The sequence below is a fragment of the Pecten maximus genome, chromosome 4, assembly GCF_902652985.1.
Source record: "Pecten maximus chromosome 4, xPecMax1.1, whole genome shotgun sequence".
Classification (NCBI taxonomy): domain Eukaryota; kingdom Metazoa; phylum Mollusca; class Bivalvia; order Pectinida; family Pectinidae; genus Pecten; species Pecten maximus.
In genome coordinates, this window is record NC_047018.1 from 42,832,268 (window position 1) to 42,856,394 (window position 24,127).

A 24,127-nucleotide genomic window follows, 5' to 3' on the forward strand; every position below is an offset into this window, starting at 1 on the left:
AAATGAGGAATGTATGTTTGTAGTTTTTTAAAGTAATGGTATAAGCTGTTATTTTGTTTTAATTTACACGATATATATGGCATAGAGTGAGCAAATGATTAAAATGCATATTTATTTAGAACTAAATCAAACAACATAATTAAATCTCTATTCTTAATGTCATAATTGATGATGTTTCTCGAAACGTCGCACCGCGAGGCTGTATGACATCCACAAAAGTACATGTTCAGAAAAAATTGTCAAAAAATTTTCCTCCACCCATCATTTTGAAATTGTGGTGATCCCTGTTTGCCAATAGATGAACAATATTCTATACCACTGTGGTAAAATATATACCACAAGAAAAGTATTTGTATGCAATGTAAAGAAACAAATTAGAAGTTTATACATACGGCTTGATTCTCCATTCTCATGAAGATAACATTTAGCATCTGTGTAAGGGTGGCCTTGGCTGTCGTCTGGTTGACGAGGTTCTTACTGGCCAGGTAGATGTTGTAACAGGTGCGTACAGTCTGGAGAACTGTCCCCTCGTGTATCTCGCATGTGTTTGATGTCACCACCGTCAACAGAGCCTGTTACCATGACAACGTGTTACAGAATATTTTTTTAAACGAAAGATCAGATAGAAAACAAGATATTTGTAAAATTTATGAACGTTTAATATTTATTGGTCAAGCATACATGCAGATGATATTTATTCCAGAACCTTTTATTGGTATACGGATAAGAATTCAAAAAAAACATTGTTACCAACAACATGGTAGCCATATCGTTTTATCAGTAACATCCTCCATAAATAACAACTAAATCCTTTCCATTATTATGTTTTATCCAGCAATAAGCTAAATTCACTAATAATTTGTCTAATACATGTACGTCGTTATATGCCAACAAATACAATTTCACTGTCCTTCGATAGGCCAATTTCCACATTTTGAGTCATAGTTGAGTTTGCCCTCTAGGTCTATTACAGCATAAGTACCAAGTCAAAAATATCAGAGTGAGGCTCCATACCTTAATGATTTGCAGTTGAACACCTTCATCTGTCTGGGGTCCATGGAAGCAACCACATATTGTCTCGACGATTCGGTCGATAAGACGCTTCCCCGGGGTTGTACTATCAGGGGTGTTCCCAGTAAGGTGCCCATATGCAATTAGCTTCTGCAAGAGAAAAATACAAACAATTAAATTTCTGTACATAATCAAGACCCAATTAGGGTGTAAAATTGACACACATTGGCCTATAAAACAACAGGCAGAAAAAGTATTTTACCTGGAGACAGTCAAGTGCTGTGTTTACGATACGAGAACTCTTCGACTGGCATGCCAACTCAAATGGCATGAAGTACTTGTCTGCCTCCACAAAGCCTGCCTGTATAGGCATCGGCAGGGCAGAAGACAATTTGTCATCTCTGGAAAAAAGACCCCACTCATTATTACACAACACTCGCAGAAATCTTATACAATTTGGCCATTTTGTTGTATTTGATAATAATGCATCAATAAATATATCAAAATTGTTTTTTCAATTGATTATGAATCATAACTATTGTGTTTACAAAATAGTACTTGTTCCATATAGATATAGGTAAGGATCTTATAATAGGAAAATATTTTAAGTTTCATTCAGAGTTTCAATTGCTACTTGCAATTGTTTAACCTTGGTGTGTACAAGTCACTAGCAGATAGGTTTCCATGTAAACTTTGGACACAAAATTAATTCCATTGATATAAAACATTGTGTAAAGTAAAACATAAAGAACTTTTTGGTATCTTACTTGCGAACAACACTGTCTTTCTTTAGTTCCTCTGAAAATAAAGAAATTCAACAATTACACAAGTATATAACCAACAGAATTTAAAAAAAAAATATATAACCGATCATCAAATGTTCGTAAAAGAGGTGACTATACAACCATAAAAAATTGTACCAGGTGAGGTAAGTATAAAACATGCACTGACACCATATATATATACATGAGTATATATACTTTGAGTTATTCAATCATTTCAAGTAGGATTTTTATTATCGCATGGACCAAATTTTCATTTCGTATTATCCGAGTGTTTTTTTTTACCATGATAAAGAGAGAATTTGGCCGAGACTGAAAAAATACTTCCAGTTAAGTGGTGTTTTCGAATTTCCTGAGTTTGAGTAAATGAAGTTCCACTGTATATAAATATATACTATGTTATTAGTAATACTGCGTTTAATATGTGAAATATGTGTACACTTCGCATCCATGTACATGTATAATTATACATTGCGATCCAGGTACCCATATCATGATCATCTAATAGACGATTTGTCACTATGATCATATTAGGGTATCTGGTTGACCATCACTGCACCATTTTTTTAAGAATGTGGATGTGGCACAGTGGTATAAGCTGCAGGTATTTCTGGCTAGGTGATATGGTGCTGTTGATTGTGAGTTTGAGGCCAAGTCAGGGCACAAGTCATAAAATTGTCTTCCTTTGTTATACCATATATATCTTATTATCAAAATTGTCTTCCTTTGTTAAACCATATATATATATCTAATTATTAACACAATGTAGATTTACATATCACTAATTATAATATATATGCATTACGTGCTGGTTGATCTGAAGACAAAGATTTGAATTTCCTGTCATAGTTGTCATATGTTGAATACAAACTATATACACTGTTAGCTTTATTATATTCATTACTAATATAGTACTAAGATAGCAGAGTTGGTAGATTAACTGACAAATGTAGCCTTAAATAAAATCCAATGTGTTTAATTTGGTTCTATCCATAACAGATGCAGATTGCATTTCTCTGAGCCTACATGCACACACTTTACAAATTACAAATCCTTTACAAAATCACACACAACATTCTAATGACTATCTTGCTTGACTGCATTTTGTCTGTTAGAAGAAGTTTCTTTTATTTTAAGACTAAATTACCCTTGCAATGTATTTCACCTCACATACCGGTAATTTAAACACTGCTAGCTATAGTTATTCATTGTGTAATCACCGTAAAAACTGTACTTTTTATAGCCCCAAGCAGACAGACTTTGATTTCAAGTAAATAGGTACTGTTTACTTAAAAAAATGACACATTACTCTTAAGTGTGAAAATGACTCCCCTTAAGCTTTCTGACAGATTGTTTATGCCATATCCTTCTTGCATTATATCTATTGTGATATATAATCATAAATTAATCAGACAACAATATTTTTTCTGGAAGTACAACTAGCCATGATAACATTATTCATGTTTACATTAATAATAAAAACCGCAGTGAGCATCAGAACATTCTACACAACTTCATTAAAAAAATGTGCAACCACTGGAACGCCGTCGAAGCAAGACTAAAATTGATATAATACATGTATATATATATATGTGTACTAATATATAATTAAGAAATCTTTAAAATGTGCTCAAACCAAATATTGTATATAACGTTTCTTCTAATTTGAATAATCCCATAAATGTGCATGTCAAAATCCTTTTAAGGATTAATTACTGTGTTGTTTGAGACCCAGATATGATCACGAATGAGATTTATCTCTTTGGAGTACAGACATATATACGGTACACATTATGTTGAACAAGTATATTAATCATCAATGTTCTCAAGTTTTCAGACAGGTGGCATATGGTTATGGTCGATTTTATAAATTGGCTGCAGGGCATCCAGTTGACCCTTGATTTTTAGACATATTAGAAGTCAAATCACTTTCTGAGAGACCTGAAGGGTCAAAACATATGTCAAATAGCCATGTTCCATCCCAAGTGTCAAATCTGATTTTGGGGAGTCAAAAACATACCCTCAACGGTCTACTGGATGCCTTGAGCTGGTTGAATGTATTGCTGGTATAAAATTAAGACTATATTTATATATATATATATATATAAATATCCTGAAAAAGTAGTTGATCCAAAGTCAAGGAATATCAGGTTGATTTTGCCGGAAACCGGATTTTAATGAGAACACAGAATCATATAGCTCAACTTAAAGTCAAATTCTGGGTGGTCACTTAACAGGGCTTTTTCCGAGGGCTTTTTGGGGTCGTTACAGTGATTTTTTTTGGGTGGATTTGGGGCCGAATACAGGCCCCTTCCCCTAGAAAATTTTGCTGTATTTTCCCAATTTTTAGTTCATATTTTCCCAATCAAAAGTTGTAAGTTTCCTTGTTTGTTAATAAATATGAAGAAATACATTTCACATAATGTTTTCACAAGCCAATGTTATAATAGATCGATCATAGCTATAGTATGCATATTCAAATGATATTAAAGCATAGTTTTGATGATTCTTTTTAAGCTTGGATGAAAGTACATTTTTTCGGACATTAAAAAAATTTGGCCTTATTTTCCCAATGGAAAGGTACAGGCCCCTGTATAATCAGGGTGACATAATCATTGCTTTAATGGGCCCCATTCCCAACTGGAATTATTTCATTTTAAAGCCAAATTCCCAAAATTTTCTGTTACTCCTGAAAATATCTTTCCCAATTCCAATTCACCTATTTTCTTCTCAAAAGGAGACAAAAAGACCCAATCCCAAACCAGTGAGAAAAAAGCCCTGCTCGACTGGCCTGGTCAGGTGCAAGTGGTGCAGTGGACAGAACACTCAAACCATTGATAAGGGTTTGATTCTCTGATCAGACATGACAAGCATAAGTATGTTGTCATCTATCTGGCCAAGTGGGTTTTCTGAAGTTAATTCATACACTGCCACCTAGAATTGTTATAAACACTTTGCAGAAAATGTTTTGAAATTCAGTAAATATCAAACAATTGTGCATTGTTTATTTTTTCTGTTATGACTTAACTTCTTATGAAAATGCTTTTATAGTCTATCAATAGTTAATGTAGGAACTGATGATCTACAAATCCTCAAAATGCAGCATTTTTGCAATATTGTCTTTTTATAGATTTTTATAAATTGACAGCATACTTAAAAAAATAACAATTTTTTGAAGGGGTAATGTTGTGGTACATCTTAATATATAAAAAAAATTGCATTTTTGGGATAGTTTGGAAAAATGGTATCTCCTTTGACCCCACCCCCTTAAACTTATCTGGGATGGGTTTATTTTCATGAAAAATTGCCATTGTCTCTGATAAATGAATAATCTTCTAGGTTTGGTTTGGTTTGTTTTTGTTTAACGTCCTTTTATATATTTCATTAACAGCCAGGGTCATTTAGCAGGTCCCAGGTTTTGGAGGTGGAGGGAAGCCGGAGTACCCAGATAAAAAACCACTGGCCTACGGTCAGTACCTGGCAACTGCCCCACGTAGGTTTCATTAACTCGCAACCCAGTTGTGGAGGGCTAGTGATAAGTGTCGGGACAAATCTTCAAGGAATTGAAAAGTTGAAGTTTGCTTATTTGTTTATCATACTTCAACAAGTCATGAACTGTGGATGGCAGTACTAGACTATAGTGTACATATAGAATATATATACATTGAAACATTTTGCCATATAGTGACCAATAGGTACCGTCCTCCAGCATGATCCCATGCAGACAAATAAGTCATGTGATCAATAGTAATTATATTATACCATCTGAAATATCATTTTCATACATGCCATACTTTCAGGAGACCAATAAGGGAGATTGATGATTATTTTAAGGGAGTTTTGCCTAAAATAAGGGAGATTTGTGTGCGACATGAATATCAACATTTTTACTCAATTTTAAAGCAATAAACTAAGTGATAAAGAATATTTATATTTATTTGGGATATTAATCATACTGTATATGCAAACAACAAAAGTTGTATAAGGTAAAAAATGCAATAAGTATACATTCAGATTCTGATGATATGAAATGATTTTTTGATTTTTTATGTAACACAAAAAGTTTCACAGCTTTATGCATATTACATAACAGTATTTTAAAAGGGTAGATTATAATTACATGTAGCTAAAGATTAAGACAAGCAAGTTAATCATTCATCAGTTCGGATTTTCTTAAAATGAGAAAGCTTGATCCACTCTGAGAGAACACATCAGTTGTAAAAATCACCATGAAATGTCCTGTGGGATCCCTAATGTTGGACCATGCATTTAGATATAAAAATATTTCAAGTGTGCAAGTGTATCTATACATGAAGTCATTAGAACTGAAGATGTTCATGTTAGGAGACTGCAGTAAATCTTATCATGATCACTCCAGATTTTGTATATTGTCATGGACGGTACAGTCATTGTAAACATCATGATTGACTAACAGATGTGCTAATTTTGGTGGATCATGTGATCGCTTAATTTAGCCAAATCTCATTAAATCTTGTGGAAAAAACTACCGATTGTAAACAAAAATGGCGTTGGCCAAAATACCGGAGGGAATTACAAAATATGGGAATTGGGGCTCTCCTCCCGGGAGGAAATAAATGACTTGAAAATAAGGGAGATTTTGTCTCACACCGGGAGGTATGACATGTATGCATTTTAATAATGATTTTCATAAAATTATACTGGTAAAGGTGTGTTTTATAATAAAAGCAAAGTGAGCGGGAGCTCTGTAATGAATGATTGTACAAAGTATATACATTTAAAAATATCTTTTTCAACATCTCCAGCGTATCTAGATTTCCATATTTACAGATATACCTGGTAAGTTTATTCCTGAGTATTCAGTCATTTTTTTATTTTAATATTAGTTTATAAAGAATGCAGTCCAGTTACAATACAACATGGCATTAAAACCATATCAAACATATTTAGAAGGCCAGACTGACACATTCAGCGCTTCACAACCTGGCCCCTGTTTCATCAATATATTCCATAACTGAAAGTTCTTCACTGAAATGCATTATTGATTTCAGGAAAATACTTCAATTTTCTTAATTATATATATGTTCTGCATGGGAAATTTTAGGTTAAGTAATTTCTTTAAGTTGATGAAATTGTGGCGAGCGCGGATGGTAGGTGCTATGGCCTGTGAACTTATACTAATAATAGAAAGTGGAGAAAGGAATGGGGGGGACGGGGGGGGGGGGGGGGGGTACACTGACTAGGTGGGAGGGGCTTGTGTGGTTGTCAAAATACACAGCCGGCATATGAATTTGTATAGCTTCAACAATAAAGTTAATGAACGTCACTAAGGATTGCCATTCAGAAATAAAACACTGACTAGGTGGGAGGGGCTTGTGTGGTTGTCAAAATACACAGCCGGCATATGAATTTGTATAGCTTCAACAATAAAGTTAATGAACGTCACTAAGGATTGCCATTCAGAAATAAAATGCAGATTGCCGAACTAATAGTAAGGTAAACATACAGACCGGTAAAGTGTGTATAACGTTTCATATGACAAATTGTCTTACCGAGTGCCACCTCACAAGCTCGTTTTAGTTGAGAGTGATGTGCCTTCTTAATTTCTTTATCGCTCAAGATTTTCTCAAGCGCACGTGTTAGAAACATATCTTGTGGCCGTGTGCCTTGTTGCATTATCAATGAATATCCAACATTACATCAATACAGAAGCAAATTGTCGTTTCTAGCAGATTTCGTCCGGTATCACCACCTTGTCGTCCGCCATATTATTTCCAATCAGTCACGTGACCTCCTGCATCACCACTGTAAATAAATCGAAAACGACGTGTTAATTAATGTTAAGGTAACTGTATTTTAAATCATTAATCCAAAACATATAAGTAACCTAATTTACATTATTTTGTATCATTCGTTGAATTTAAAAATTGATAAATGTTGAAATATTATATGCGCACCTGCATTCTGTCCGAGGCTTAAAGGTGACAGATAGGTGGCGCTGTAATGCAAAATAAAAAAAATCTTCCCAGTGCGGATCACGGATCGAACGACCAAGAGAATTGCGGAAGCTCCCTCGAGCATGCAGTAGATATTTGGCTCGCACGTCTTCTATTTTTCAATTAACAGAGTTGGAGCAAAATTCCTGTATATAGTCTTTAAAAATCGTGGTCAAATGTAAATATAGCGCTTCATGGAATTTGCCTCTGTCCAGTTGGCATTCATATTGACTATGAATGCCAACTGAAAGCCGTTCAATGCTTAAATATTTACATTTACACTGCAGCCCCACTATATAACTTTACCAAGCTCACTTGGAAGTTATGAGTCCATAACTTCCAAATCTTTATTATGACGTCATTAATATAGTGACGTCATAATTGTCACATCGGTGATAACGAAAGATGGCTGTTGAAAAGGCTGTTCCGTCTTTGATGATAATAATTTGTTCATTCATCGTCGGAGCAAAATTCCTGGATATAGTCTTTAAAAATCGTGGTCAAATGTAAATATAAGCATTGAGCTGCTTTTAGTTGGAAGTTATGGGCTGATGAATGCCAACTGGACAAAGGCAAATTCAACATATTTACATTTACACTGCAGCCCCACAATATAACTTTACCAAGCCCACTTGAAGGTTACGAGTCCATAAATTCCAAATCTCTATTATAACGTCATTGTTATAGTGACGTCATAATTGTAACGTCGGCGATAACGAAAGATGGCTGTTGAAAAGGCTGTTCCGTCTTTGACGATAATAATGTGTTCATTCATCGTAGAAGCCAAATTCCTGGACATATTCTTCAAAATTGTTGTCAAATGTAAATATAAGTATTGAACTGCTTTCAGTTGAAAGTTATGGGCTGATGAATGCCAACTGGACAAAGGCAAATTCAACATGAAGCGCTAAATTTTTGATAAATTTCTATTTTTCACAGGCAAAAATGCAATAAAGAAAATCAAACTAATAAAACTTATATTTTCACTGCAGCGATGAGCAGTGAAAATATAAGTTTTCCATTTTTGACAAAAATGCAAATCATTATGATATAGAGGATATTGAATGGTTTCCCGTTTAATATAACATATATTTCACTCGTATGACAGAATATTTCGATATTTTCATTCGTGCTTCGCACTCGTGAAAATATCTATATTCTGTCATACTTATATTTATATATATATTGGATGATACGAAATTAAAGTTTCACGCATACTTGAGAAAATGGTCAGTGTTTTTTTTTAAATTTTGATCACGCGACCATGAAAGCGGGTCAAGATCTTGTTTTTTAAGGGAAGTCCGTGGAATTTTTCCAACGATCGAGCAGCAGGATATTAGAATCGTTACTGCGAGCCAATTCCGCGATTTTGAATTAAAGCGAAACACATTTTATGCCTATGACTTTAAACGCTGGTTAATTGGAATAATTTTATCATGTGGATCCAAGTTTTTCAAAGTTTTAATATATGATTATGGCATTGAAAATAAGCGATGGAAAGAAAAAATCCTTCATAAAAATTTAAAAGTAACTAAGCAATTGACGTATAGTTTCAAGTTCAAGATATTCTAACCTTGGGGTCTTGAAAGACGGTCAAGTTCATCCATTTTAATATCCTTCATCTCATTGAACTAAGGTCATACCTATAATAATCCCTTTGTTTCTTATTTATTAGAAGATTCCAATATTACCCATGCGGTATTTTAGAAGCTCAAGGCCATTCATTTAAACAAACTTCATAGTCCTTCATTCAAATACGAAACTAGACATCATTTGATTGGGTCATCAAAAAAAGTATTCATGCCAGCATTATATACATGTATGGTATTTTGAAATCCATCATTGATTTTTTTAAAAAACTTATATCGAATAAGGGGTAATTGTTGCACATCCCCATGAAGATTATGACATTTTTTGGCCGATTTTGAGTTCCCTCAGTCGCATTTTAGGTATCCCTGATGATATCAGAAGATCCTTTTGAAAGTGGTTCGACCAAATTTAATATTGTATTTGAGCTCTTTTCACTAGTACATTACCAAAGATGACATGACAATGCTGGATGCTTTTTAACTTTGTAATTGTAACTGTGTGTAAATCACCACGCTCTATCAACACCAAACTACGGTGGGTCCGGGGATATTCCCCCGGGGAAAATTTTAACACGTAAATGCAAAACCCTGCATTCTAGTATTTCACGATAGATTCATACAATTTTAGGGGGGGGGGGGGGGGGGGGGGGGGGGGCCCACGCCCCCCTTAATCCACCAGTGTTAATTATACATTGTAAATTAGGTGTATTGACAGACGAGGCTAAGTGCCCGTGGTAAAATATCCACAATAGAACCAATAGATTGATTATAATCAAGTACATTTTAACAGCGACAGATATCTCTCAATTTTTCAATTTTTCCTCATCAAATATTTTTGCCGAGCGCGCGATGTTTTTTTTTTCTTCCTTCTTTTCTCTCTCTCCCACCCCTTTTCCGGGTGAATTATAAGAAATAGAAGAAGAAAAAGAAGTAGAGAAGAAAAAGAAAAGAAGAAGAGAAGAAGAAGAAGAAAATATCTTCACCCTGGTTTAACATTACAAACGTAGAGATCTTTAAATGGAGTTCGAGTCAAAAAGCATAATAGTTTATTGTAAAACGAATCGTCATTGACTTATGAATATCAACATGCCGACATGCGGGATGGTGGCCGAATACAGGCCTTGTGAAGTACTCATTTGGTGTCATGTATAGCTAATCGGTGACACCCTTATTATATTCCGAATACCCTTTAGTCCGAAGGCCCAACAGTCCGAAGGCCCAACAGTCCGAATGCCCGATAGTCCGAAAATAGGTAAATATTAATACACGTTATAATGTTGATACATGTTATGTAGATAGTTTTATGTTAGCATTACTAGAAATGATTACTGAATCTTTTTAACCTTATTGTCAAATGGTTCAAAAGAAACTTGCACAGATAAAGATTTGGATCGGATGTCAATTTTAACAATATCATGTTAACAACTGCTTCTGTAGCTCGACAACTAGACGAAGCAACATTCCAAATCTAAGAGATGATAGAAAAGTGGTTATTTTGATTAAATATCAATATTAATTTTGTTCATACAATGCTCACTTGGAAAGGTTTTTTTTGTCAGAAAACGCGTTGACTAGTCCATTCAAAATGTGAAGCGTAACGTTGCGACTGATCCCTACGCTTTTTAGCACAAATGTTGTTTTTTTCGGTTTTTAATTTCACTTTTTTCGCATATATATTCTGTCATACTCATGATACACGTGTTATATTCAATGGGAAACCATTTAAACATATAACGTATATAACCATTTATCCACGTTACAATATTACATATTTTCGGACTATCGGGCCTTCGGACTATCGGACCTTTTGACTATTGGGTCTTATACTAATGGGACTAAGGCGGTCACCAGCTATTATACATTCACGTAGGTCCCTGTTTAGATTTATTTCTTATATTCCAGCTTCGCTCTCACGAAGGGTAGTTTGAAAATTATGACGAACGTGTTTGTATTTCAAATCAGTTGTATATATCGATGATAAGATAATCACCATATCTTTAGAAGTTAGGATATCTTCAGTTACCACGTCTTACATTCATGTCTATTCAAACTTATCCTGCTATAATTCAAATGTTTCAAACATGGCTGCCTTTTTGTGCAGAAGACAAATATATTTCAAAAGCAAAATGCTACAATTTCACAGATGTTCGACAGCAATTAAACGACTCGGGAAAGAGTCGATACACACGAGTTCGTCTTTAAAACTATCATTCGGCAGACTCAGTACATTGTATCAGAAATTGCATTAATTCTACTATTCTGTATCACGGTTGTTATATTAGTGGCTAGTGGCCCGTGGAACTGGAAGTTTAAAAAAAACAACATTTTTTTCAAAACCGAACTCGAATATTGTACGTCTTCTTCTTCTTCTTTGGTTGACTAACCTCCGTCAAAAATGACGATTACGGTTGTGAGAAGGATTGTACTATGCTTTAAAAGAATTAAAAACAGTGTGAACAAATTTGAAGATTTGCTGTCAATAGACTGGGGTTATTTCCTGATGGATATGGGTTACATTAATACTGGTAAGATAATGATGATGCATATACATAAACTTGTGGTTATCTAGACTTCTATACAGATATTTCCAGTAGTTGCCCATCAAAATTTTATAGAAGTATTATGACTCGATGTTGTTCTTCCATCTGTCGTAAACTCCCCACCACAACAAACAATGATTTCCTCTCAGTTTCAGATTTTAATGATCATTATGTTGCTGAGCTCCATCCGCCCCCTCCCCAAATATTTCTCCATCTTTCATGTTTTCCTTTGATATTTGGTAGAATTAACTATACATACATGTACATTGTATGCCATTCTGCCCTCACCGAATTTCTCAGGAAACAGGTGCCACATGTGGTGTCGAGAATAACTATTTAGATCCTTATCCATGTGTTTTTCCCCCTACTCAGGGTTTGATGAATTTTCATGACAATATTTGTACCATTTTGATGCATGTGTCTCTTCCATTTTCGGTTGTCACTAGCCCAGTATCATCTTAATTTTTTTTTTTTTCGAGTTTGTGTCGATCCTGATTGTGTTTTATTATACCCCCGTAACGAAGTTAGGGGGGCGGGGGGTGTATATACTGCTGGAATCAGGTTGTCGGTCCGTCTGTCTGTAGACACATTTTGTCCGGAGAACTCCTCCTAAACCGATGGGCCAATTCCAATGAAACTTCACACACCTATTAATGATCATGTGTAGATGTGCATGCCACTTTCTTTTTCTCAAAATTATGGTTGCTATGGTAACTGGTCACTATAAACAGGTTTTCCAATAAGAACCATAACTTTAAGGTTGTCCAGACAACTCCTCCTAAACCGAAGGGCCGATTTCAATGAAACTTCACACAAATATAAAGGACCATGTATAGATGTGCATCTCACTTTCTTTTCCTCAAAATTATGGTTGCTATGGCAACTGGTCACTATAAACAGGTTTTCTGATAAGAACCATAACTTTAAGTTTGTACAGACAACTCCTAAACTGAAGGGCCGATTTCAATGAAACTTCACACAAATATAGAGGACCATGTGTAGATGTGCACGCCACTTTCTTTTTCTCAAAATTATGGTTGCTATGGCAACTGGTCACTATATTACTGGGTTATCTTAATTAGCCTCTAACAGTTCCAATTCACCATTGACTCATGCAGATTGCGGGGGTATCAGTCAGCCATCCTGGCCACAGTTCTAGTTCTAAGTTCATTAAGAGGGTCGACTTACCCAACATTGTGGTAGCAGTAACGGTAAGAAATATTTTCCATTGAAATTCGAACATGATAATTAGTAGGCTGAAATATATATATTTTCATTTAAGCACTTCTTATGGCAATGTTTTCATAAAAGAATGAACACTTGATTGATGCAAATATGATTTTACTGATTTTTTTTCGATTAATATCATAGCACATAATTTATTGGACTTCCAGCACTAGTTATTTTTAACATTATAAGTAAATCTCTGGTGATATTTCACAGTAGAATTATACACATTAGGCAGAAAGTATAAATAATCTACAAGTAGCACTTAACATACTGATTCCATCAATCATTCATACTAAACTCTAAAGTTCCTCTCTGGCAAATATGCTCCATTTGAACACAAACTCTCCCATTTTCTGCAGTCCCATTCTTTAAAGCATTGAATTGTAGCTGTTGACAAAATTGCACTGACAGCTGTGCTGTGAGACCCTAAATGCTTCAATCCTGCATTAGTATGATGGCTTTGCTTAAATCCTAAAATGATCACCATACATTCAAATACAAAGTCACGTGACTGTTTGGCCAAATGCTTTCTCTAGTAAACAGTCACATTCTCATTTAGCCAGGTATACTCCAGAAAACTGTCACATGACCATGTCGTCATTTTTTGTTTCTTTAGTACAAAATCACATATCATTCAGCCTGGTGTTCTCCAATTAACTGTCACATGACAACATGACCAGATCACTTGGCCAGACATATTCCCCAGAAAACTGTCACATGACAATATGTTCAGGTAAACTCGAGAAAATTGTCACATGACCAGTTGTCCAGTTATACTCCAGAAAAATTTCACATGACCATCAACTTGGTCTGGTATACTCCAGAAAACTATCACATGACCACTTGGTCAGGTTTATCTCGGCTAAATAGTCACATGATAAATTGACCAGATATTCTCTATTAAAGAATCCCAGCATCATTTAGCGAGGTGAACCCTGTTGAAAAGTCTGTCTTTGATCACCTGAGACATCAGACCATGGATAGACTCCATCGTGGGTTTACACCTGTAAAATCGAAAAAAGTTAGAGTCAACTAAAGAATAATAATTTCCATTGAAAGCAATATTTATGTAATGACCTATCTATTCAAAAAATAGAAAATCATTTCATGAGAAATGCACTTTCGCTTTCATCAAATCATGATAAGGATAAAGATTTAAGTTATAACAACTTATATAAATCATTCTTGTTGGCCCAGATGGAAGGGGATCTTACTGTGGGTGGAAACGGAGTACCCAGAGAAAACCACCGTGGTCGTGCAGATGCCCCTATATTTGATGCAACTTTAATCAAATGTTGACTATCAATTAAAAAGTTATAATAAGGCTAGGTTGTTGTTTTTAACATTTTCAATAATACTTATAAACTAGGAGACTTGACTTCCTGGATAATTCTCACAGAAAATTTCGAGAAGACACAAAAAACATAATAATGTTTTGTAAGAAAACGGGAAACAAATATAAATCCTATTTGACCGGAGATAACTGAACTGAGATACACAGTCTGATACATGTTTGATTGAATCCCTTCTCCGAGGTTAAGCTACATACCCATCTTTCGTTGCTTTCATTAATTTATCCTCCGACTTTTTCTCGTGCGAGTCCATACCAAGCATGAATCCTCCACGACCAAGCTGGACCTCGGACTGTTCTAGCTTGTCAGCTAGGTCAAAAATTTGACCAGTCGTGTAATCTGCATTCTGTAAAATAATCCATAAGTTCATTAATAACGCAATCAATTGAGATTCATCTGTGACATGATAAGTGTCTTGGGTCAGCACATTCTGGAAATGAATTTTTTCGTTATAAAGTTCTTAAAACCTTAAATAATAGTGAGGGAATAAAGAATGTATTGTCCACTAAAGAATAATCAATTTGATGTGTCTTATAATGTCAAATATGACAAAACAAACTGTTTTGAGAGTATTGACAGTGATACTTCATAAAATACAGTACTCGGTACATCCAAAATGTTTCCAATAAAATTTTCCTATTTCATATACTGTTTTAAATTTTTGTATTTAGTGTGAATTTCTTAGCAAAATGAAGTTTAAAAAAAAAAAAATCAAATAAAAAAATAGCATATATATTATGGGGCAGATAAATAAAATACATACAAATACTGACACTATTCAAGTCTAAAAGAAAAGACATAAAAATATTTTGTGAAACAAAACTTTTGCTTACCTATCTACACGTACATACCTACCCAAACTTTCTGAATGCTGAACACAATAACATTATAATTTATCTCGTGCCTTTTTTATGTTTGTTTGTTACTCTGACGGGTTCAGAAAAACAGCAAATAAATGTAAATAAGGATCAAATCTCTATGCAAATTAGATGTTTTTTCATTGGTGAAAGGGATACTTTTTTTTCTTAATTCATAATATTTTTTATTATTTATTTTTTTCACTGCAGAATAGGGGCTATTCCAGTAAAATGTATAATATCATATTGGTTGGCCTTGGATCCAGAAACAAAGAAATTCTATGCATGGTGGGTGTTGGAGAAAAATCAGTTCATTATTGTTAGTGTTTGAATAAGATCAATTATATGTGCGGTCCCAGTTTGACATCATAGAGTTTGTAAGATACTTTACTGGAATAGCTCCAGGCATCTTTACTTACTGTGAGTAGACTGGATGAGCTTAGAGTATTCACCCAGTACTTATTCCAGAGAGATTCAAGGAGTTTTCTATCTAGGGCAGACTTGAAATAGGAAACATCTAGGGCATAGTACCTGAAAGAATAAAGATAAAGGATTAGAAGTTATATTATTATTATGACACTTTATCTCGAGTTACCTCCCTTCATCCACAAAGCTGTTTCACTTATATGTTGAATATTGATAAGAAAAGTACCTGTCTATAAGCTACTACTTACTGTTTACAATGGACACCAAAGTCTTCTATCTTGTTTAATGGAATGGACTGGTATTCAGAGGGACTTTCATCCGGAGGCTTATATCCCTGCAAAAAATATTTTTATTATGAAATATTGTTTCCCTATCATTCAGATGCTTTGTAGAAACAGAATAATTCTTACATTCTCTTTCAAGTTATAGAAGCTTTTAAGTTAATTTCATTGTAGGAATTCAACTTTAGAAAATGAGAAGTTTAATGTGAATTTGATGCCCTGTAAATTTTATTGGTTGTTTTTTCAGTTAGTAGAAACACATTTAACATTGTCACAAATTATACATTAAAATTCATATATAATTTGTGTGTATGTACTAGAATATGTGACATAGTACAATTACAAAAGGAAATTAAAATTCAATTTGTCACAGTGGTAGCAATTGCCTATATTTCTAGCTAGGTGAATTAGTACAGGTGCACTTTATTGACCATTTCTGGGGTTGCAACATTGACAGGCCTTCCAGGATGGGGGGGCCGTAGATTGCAATGCAAGTCAGAGAACCAGTCAGAGCATTTTTTTTCTTCTTTTTCACAAAATACATCATCAGATCTGTAATGGGGAAGGTATTCATCCATACTTACTGAATACTGGTTGGTATTCAGGGATATATACTTATATACTTACTTTAGGATAGGTTCTGAAGGCTCCTATATTGACCTTGCCGGCTGATATAGTTCTTACAGGGTCCACCTATTATAACAGAAAATACACTTGGTTTTTACCTAAACTTCCAGTTAAATATCAAAGATTGATTGCAGCTTTAAGAAAGTGTCAGCATGTTTATCTGTTGAAATCTTGCAGGATATCAATTTATTTTGATTGCCTTATAAGGACATGACACATACATTTGTATCAAAGATGACAGTATCTGAATTTATTTTTATGTGCGTTGTGTTTGTTTTGGATTTAACCATTTATTGTCGAATGAATGATGCAATGTGCAGGTTTGTGGATGGAATACTGATAAAAGACACCAGAATCATTACTTTTGATGTGTTTTTTATCCGAGAAAACTATAATCATAGACGTAATATGATTAATATCGCCTGGTGTGAATCAAATCGGGCTTGCTACACTATTGGTAATGGAACCGGTTTCATATCCTGAAGGAAAGCAGTGTAGGCAGGGTATGAATATTCATTCTAACAAAACCCATATACTTATTGACTACAAAGTTGGACCAACAAATAATTCATTGCTTTACATTTGATGTTCTGTATAATATGTGAAACATTTTTTCATCAATCTCAAGAAGTCCCCAATAAAAGAAGTGAAAGATTTATATCGTGAATCAGGACTTAGTGCCATGTGTGGTCACCCCTGTATGAAGGACTACTGGGAGGCCAGTTGACCCTTCAAGTTTAGCAATGTACTATTTCTTAGAAATCTGAAGGGTCCAATAGACATGTTCCTTCAATCTTAACCCTTTCAACCCAAGGAAACTTAAGTTAACACTGCCATTCATTCATCATTTGAAGTCCAATATGGTCAGTAAAAGTCAAATCTCATTTCGGAGAGTCGAAAGCATACTTTCAAGGGTCAAATGGATACTGGACTAGGACTCACTGGTTTATACAATGTACAGTCAAACCTGCTCTAACGGCTACCTTGAATAAGCAGCCACCTCCCTTAAGCGGCCAGTCTGTGGTCCGCCTGATGGAAAACACTATAATGAACCTTACATAAGCGGTCACCTGTCTAACACAGCCAACGGCCACAAAAATCTACACCGAGTCGTTGTATCATCCTGTATTAAGCGGCCATTTTGTCCGAAAGTAGACATCCGCGATGATCACATGACCAGGTATTTTTTATCAAATTCATCAAAACTTTTATCTTTGTTGGTTTTCATTTCAAAATACACTGTACTTGGTATATTGTTATCAATATCAATGAGTGCATTATAATATGATCAATTCAATAAACTGTCGAAAAAAGAAATCGGCAACAGGCCGTTTCTGGCCAACCTGGTTTAAACAGCCACTTGTCTTAAGCAGCCAATATCTGTCGGTCCCTTGAGTGGCCGCTTAATACAGGTTTAACTGTACATGCATGATGAATCTTTAAAGACAGTAGGCTCCCATATAACCAACCACATCTCATATGTAACCCCAACTTACCACAATGGCAACAAACGGTTCCTGGAACTGCTGATTCAACATCTGTGTACTGACGTCTATCCCTGACAACCAGCATCCGTATCCAGGGTGACTGTGGTACCAGCCAATGGCATTCTCCAATCTTCCAACCTGTCAAATAAGGTAAAATTAATAAGTTTTTGTTTGGATGATGGTATTAAGTTCAAGGCCTTGTGCAAAATGATCAATGTCAAAAGATGTGGAATATGATTTTGCTGATCCTTGATAGACAAATATTCTTTGACCAAAGTTTGAGAGATATTTTCTTATCTTTTGTCAAAGACTTTATTTCAGCATGTTTTTTTATTATGTGGTACACAGTAATTCTGACTTATCACCTGATATCTCAGTAATTCAGAAACATGGAGTTTGATACCGTTCCTGAAAAAGGTGTCCGACTTTGGATCTAATTTTGAGTTCCTAATATCAGAATTATCATTTTCTCCAATGCAAGCAGGCAATGTATGATTTTAACAGCATTCTTCATTCATGCCTTATTAACGTAAGAACTATCATAATATATAGTGACTTTAGTTTCAAAATTAACTCTGGAGGAACTTAAGCTGTGTGGTCACAGCATTTGGATACTCCATGTGTGAGAGGTAACAAATCCTTTTATTCAAAGGGAGATAACTTGTTCTAAGAGGGGAGATAACTTGTTCTAAGAGGGGAGATAACTTGTTCTAAGAGGGGAGATAATTTGTCCTAACAATACAAAATTGTTCTTGCCTTCATACATACACAACATCAATATTTTGAAGAACATTGTAAGAAACATAGACTATAACCATAACCTAATAAGTTAGCAGTAGCTCTTGATTATCAGATTGAGATAAAGTGATCTAGTTGGCATACAGACCTGTTTAGCTGACTCTGTGTAAGCAGCCATATATTCATAAGCCTGTGCCTGGGCGTTGACTCGTGTCTCTGTTCCCTCGACCGGCAGAGCAAAACTATCCATTACAATCATAGTGTTACCATCAACCTTTCCCAACAGAAGACCCATGACCTCTAGGTTGCCCCCTGACCTTGCATGCATAACCATCTTCAGAAGGGCAAGGGCAGAGATCTTTATATGTTTGAAGTAGTGAGGACTGAAAATAGAAATTATCTTAGGTTTATATATTCATCATCACAGCATCTCTAACAGATCTAGACTGACACTGTACAGAGGGCCAGGGCCCAGTTGTTCAAAAGTTAATTTTAGCTAATCAAAGGTAAACAACAATTTTGAAATCATGACAAAATCTAAAATTAACTCGACAAAATTTTATGAAACTTTAACACTTGTCAGTATCTTCTTACCTGCCTATTCTAATGAATACAAACACTCTGATTTTGAAGTAAAGAATATGTGAGATTTTTACCAATCAAAAGATTAAGAATTGCCTTTTGATAAAACTGGACCCAGGGAAGGAGACTTCTGGAACTGGACTAGAACTGTGACTAGGTACGTAGGTAGTAGAACTTGTAGGTCCTAGATTGATGTCCTGGTCTGGTCATTGCATTATTCTTACACTTTACACTGTCCACAGTTACCTGCATCAGGTTATATATGTGGCAGGTTTTGATTGTAAACTGTGTACATAGCGATACAGCATCATTTGATACCTATATATATATATGGTCCAGACTCCAGACGCCCATAGAAAGTGAGTATCAGGACTGTGGGTTACTGATGATACAGTTGCTTTCTACTTTCGAGCTCGAGCTAACAGGAATTTCCCTTTAGCTTAATTATTTAGTCGGTAGTGCAGTGGACCGGTAAGCCGAGGGTCACAGGTTTGATCCCCAGTGGAGGTGCTATGTTCATAAAGTAGGATGGAATAAAATTTTGTCTAACCTGATGTATGAGACAATGTATTTACTTAGCCATTAAGTAGAGGCTGTAATACAGTAAAATAAATACGGCACAGTACAGAACACCACAGGGGCTTCCTTTCAAGATTTTTGTTGCAAAGCGGTTGGTGTGGCTTGTAAATAGTGTTAAATACGGTCACTGTCACTCAGCTGACGGAGCATAGTTCTTTGGCTCAGGAGGTAGAGACGTGGCTTATCATGCCGGGGACCCCAATTTGATTCCTGTCGGGGCACTCGATCAGTCCTTTCACATTGGCACTCAACTAAAATCCCACGGTGCACGTGGTGATATTTAGAGTTTCTGGCTGAGATTTGGGTAAATCTCAAGATAAACAGGAGTAGTGTAAAAGGAATGGGTTGGTGTGGCTTATACATAGTTTTAAATACAGTCTCTGTCATTCAACAGACGGAGCATGATTCTTTGGCTCGGGCGGTAGAGTCGTGGCTTATCACGTCGGAGACCCGGGTTCGATTCCTGTCGGGGCACTTGTCAGGAATGAGTTTTTCCCTGTTCTTTCACACAATAGTTTAACAGTATGACACCAGTTATATTTATATAACCACAACATTTAAAACCCAAAATATTTCATACACATTCTAAAACCTTATAAAAATCGAAGGTATGATGTATAAAAAGTGTTTGGCATATCGATACCCTCGATTGCTCAAAATCTCGAAATCGAGCCCCTTTGACTCGGTGCTAAATCGTCAATGTGCAACATAAATAACTCACTCCTTCTCCCATGGTTTTGCTGTTAAAATGTCCTGTTGTTGTTGCTTGTCATATCTGTATATTTCGTCATGTGAGTTGACACTTTCCATGTTATTGCTGAACTCCCATGTCTTCAATGCGTTTTTAGAATCCATTGCGGCCATATTGACTGTGAAGCGTATTTTTCGAAACGGATTACGGATTCATAATTGTTTTTGGAAACCGGAGCCGGATGTCATCGTTCTCGGTATGTTTGTTAACATTCGTTCACTTTGACTTGTCATTGGGAATAAATAAACAATTTAATTAAATTTAATTGGTTCATGGTTTGATAAGCACTATTTTGCAAAGCTTTGTGGAATTCTAAAATTTTCACTTCAATAACTGCTACAGTTATCTCCCCTCATTCATCTGTTCTGATTACTCGTTACAAAATACATAAAATGGCACCTCCGGTGTGAAAACCTATCTAATTAACACATTCGGACGAAAGTCATACCAAAGATCTACAGGATGCAATGACATGCCATTATTTTTTCACTCCAGGCCTATTCAAGAAAAATCAGTACTTTTGGCATTAATTGTATAAAGAAGTACAGCATTCTATATACTTGTTTTCAATCAATCAAAATTTTTACTCTTTTTTTAAGATGTAGAATAACATCTTTAAATATTTTAACATAATGCTGACAATTGCGTCGACCCAGAGATTAATGTATATTCCTTGCCAGAGTTCCAAATAATGCATAAAATACATAAGAGGACAATATTTGACCTTAAGGGCAACTGTCTGTTTTGTCATTATGAGTTTTTACCTTAACGTCAAATAATTTGACCTGAAGTGTAAATAAAAAATGTTTTACGTTAAGGTTAATTTTTTAACATCAAGTGTAGATTGTACGACGGCCCATATACGCCTTGACAATATACACATAAGCAATTGATGTTTGTCCGAGGTTTCCAGAAAAATGTGGTCAAAAACCTGCATATGCAGTTGTTTTGTGCCAAGTGTCGGACACATTTCATCGTCAGATTTTGCTTTGCTTTTTGTTTATTTCGACAACGCAGTGTTGGCCCGTAACCGCCTTGGCACATTTCGTGCTTTGCTCAGGTAATTTACATACCATTTGATAACTCCCGACTCCATGTCTTGACACTAATGATATAGATCATTCATGCAATTTGTTAACTGATAAAATTAACGAAATAAGGAGTATCTGTATTCCAAATAAATCTGTTACAGTTAAAAGTAGAGATCTTCCGTGGATGTGTTATGATATTAGAAAGAAAATTACTAAACGTAAAAAACTGCATAATAAGGCAAAACTAAGTAATAGAGAAATAGATTGGTTAGAATTTAAACGTGTACGTAATAAATGTGTTAACATGATAAGACAAGCGAAGGATAGGTATTTCAACAAACTTACTTTCAAATTAACGGAAAATAATAGAAATAAGTCATGGTGGAAAGCTGATCATAATTTCATTAAACCAGACCCTGAAAATCATCAAATTCCTCCTGTAGTGTTTGATGGGAGATATTATGATGATGACGCTGACAAAGCCAACGTGTTAAATACTTACTTTTCTAGTCAATCGTCAGTGGACGATTCTGCTTCACTTCTTCCAGAAGATAATTCCAGCATAACACCAAACAACCTTAATGAAATAACTTTAACAATCAATGACGTAAAAGATTTATTGGTTAACCTTGATGTTTCTAAGGCCGTGGGACCCGACTTGATTAGTCCTAGAATTCTTAAAGAGACGGCGTCAGCCTTATGTGTTCCTCTTGCCTTCTTGTTTAACAAATCACTTTCTCTGTCAAAAATACCATCGCAATGGAAGGAAGCGAACGTAATTCCAATTCACAAGAAAGAAAATCGTGCTGATGTTAAAAATTATCGTCCAATATCTTTATTGAGTGTTATTGGTAAGGTCTTTGAACGCTGTGTTTTTAAATATATACATAACTTCTTCTGTGATAACAATCTGACAACTAGTCGTCAATCAGGGTTTACCCCTGGAGATTCAACTATAAACCAACTTGTTAGTATAGCTGATGATGTTGGTAAAGCCTTAGAAGTAGGCAAAGAAATTCTAGTTGTCTTCTGCGACGTAAGTAAAGCATTCGATCGAGTCTGGCATCGAGGTCTCCTTTTCAAACTTTCCAAATTTGGTATTTCTGGGAGCTTAATTAACTGGTTTGAAAATTATCTCAATGGAAGGAAACAGCAGGTGATTTTAAATAATTGTGTATCGGATTGGGCCTCCATCAAGGCTGGGGTACCTCAGGGCTCGATCCTTGGTCCTCTTCTATTTCTTGTGTATATAAATGACATTGTTTATGATATCAATTCTATAATTAAGTTATTTGCCGATGATACGTCGCTGTACATAATAGTTGAAAATCCCATCCCGGCACATGCCACTCTAGAGTCAGATATCAACAAAATTCATATATGGTCCCGTCAGTGGCTTGTAGACTTCAATCCCCAAAAAACTGAAACTATGCTAATAAGTCGAAAAAGAAATCCCATTAACCATCCCTCTATATATATGAACAATACTCCTATAAATAATGTATCTTCTCATAAACACCTGGGTGTGTTCTTCTCAGGAGATGGTCGTTGGATAGATCAAGTAAATTACTTAATTGCCAAAACTTCATCTAAAATCAATATAATGAGATCGTTGAAATTTCAGCTAGACAGAAAAACTTTGCAAACTATTTATTTCTCTTTTATAAGACCACTACTTGAATATGCCGATATTGTATGGGGAAATATTCCTAAAGAATTGGGAAAAAAACTTGAAAATTTTAATATTGAAGCTGCACGTATAGTAACTGGCGCAACAAAGCTAACCAGTACTGATAAATTGTTCAATGAGGTAGGATGGACTAGTTTATTTGATCGTAGACAAAATCGAAAAATTCTTCAATTTCATAAAATGTTCTATCAATATACTCCTCAATATTTATATGGTCTTATACCTAACACAGTTTCGGAGGGACATAACTATGATACAAGAAACTCGGACCAAACATTTGTCACTCCAATATTGTGCAAAACTGCTTTTTATAAACAATCGTTTTTACCCTCTACAATAGATCAATGGAATAAACTTGCACCTCACGTTCGATCAAACCCGTCTGTTTCTGCTCTAAAATCTTACCTCGATCAACAGTTAAGCAGGAACATACCTATCCACTACACATTTGGAACCCGAAAGGGTCAAATTTATTATGCTCGTCTACGCTACGAATGGAATGTAGTTCCCTAAACAGTTATTTATATAATAAAAACATTGTTCAATCTCCGCTTTGTCTGTGCGGCCAAGTTGAAAACGCTACCCATTTCATTTTAGAA

The 24,127-nt window shown here is 35.2% G+C and overlaps 2 protein-coding genes across 2 annotated transcripts in view; both read right to left on the reverse strand.

Annotated features, from left to right (window-relative positions):
- The window catches only part of LOC117326149 (brefeldin A-inhibited guanine nucleotide-exchange protein 1-like), a 47,064-nt gene extending 39,508 nt beyond the window's left edge, over positions 1-7,556 (reverse strand). The window contains 5 exon segments of the mRNA XM_033882780.1: positions 393-572; positions 1,015-1,161; positions 1,274-1,412; positions 1,779-1,809; positions 7,325-7,556. Of these exon segments, the coding sequence (XP_033738671.1) occupies positions 393-572; positions 1,015-1,161; positions 1,274-1,412; positions 1,779-1,809; positions 7,325-7,448 (621 nt within the window). The 5' untranslated portion in view covers positions 7,449-7,556.
- Positions 7,557-13,221: 5,665 nt separating this feature from the next.
- On the reverse strand, positions 13,222-20,962 carry LOC117326150 (COP9 signalosome complex subunit 5). The gene is made up of 8 exons (XM_033882781.1): positions 20,778-20,962; positions 19,044-19,278; positions 18,167-18,295; positions 16,671-16,736; positions 16,011-16,096; positions 15,756-15,867; positions 14,677-14,825; positions 13,222-14,131 (listed from the first exon to the last, which is right to left on the reverse strand). Exons 1-8 carry the CDS (start codon positions 20,918-20,920, stop codon positions 14,044-14,046), a joined length of 1,008 nt encoding a protein of 335 aa, XP_033738672.1. The 5' UTR covers positions 20,921-20,962; the 3' UTR covers positions 13,222-14,043.
- Positions 20,963-24,127: the final 3,165 nt, after the last annotated feature.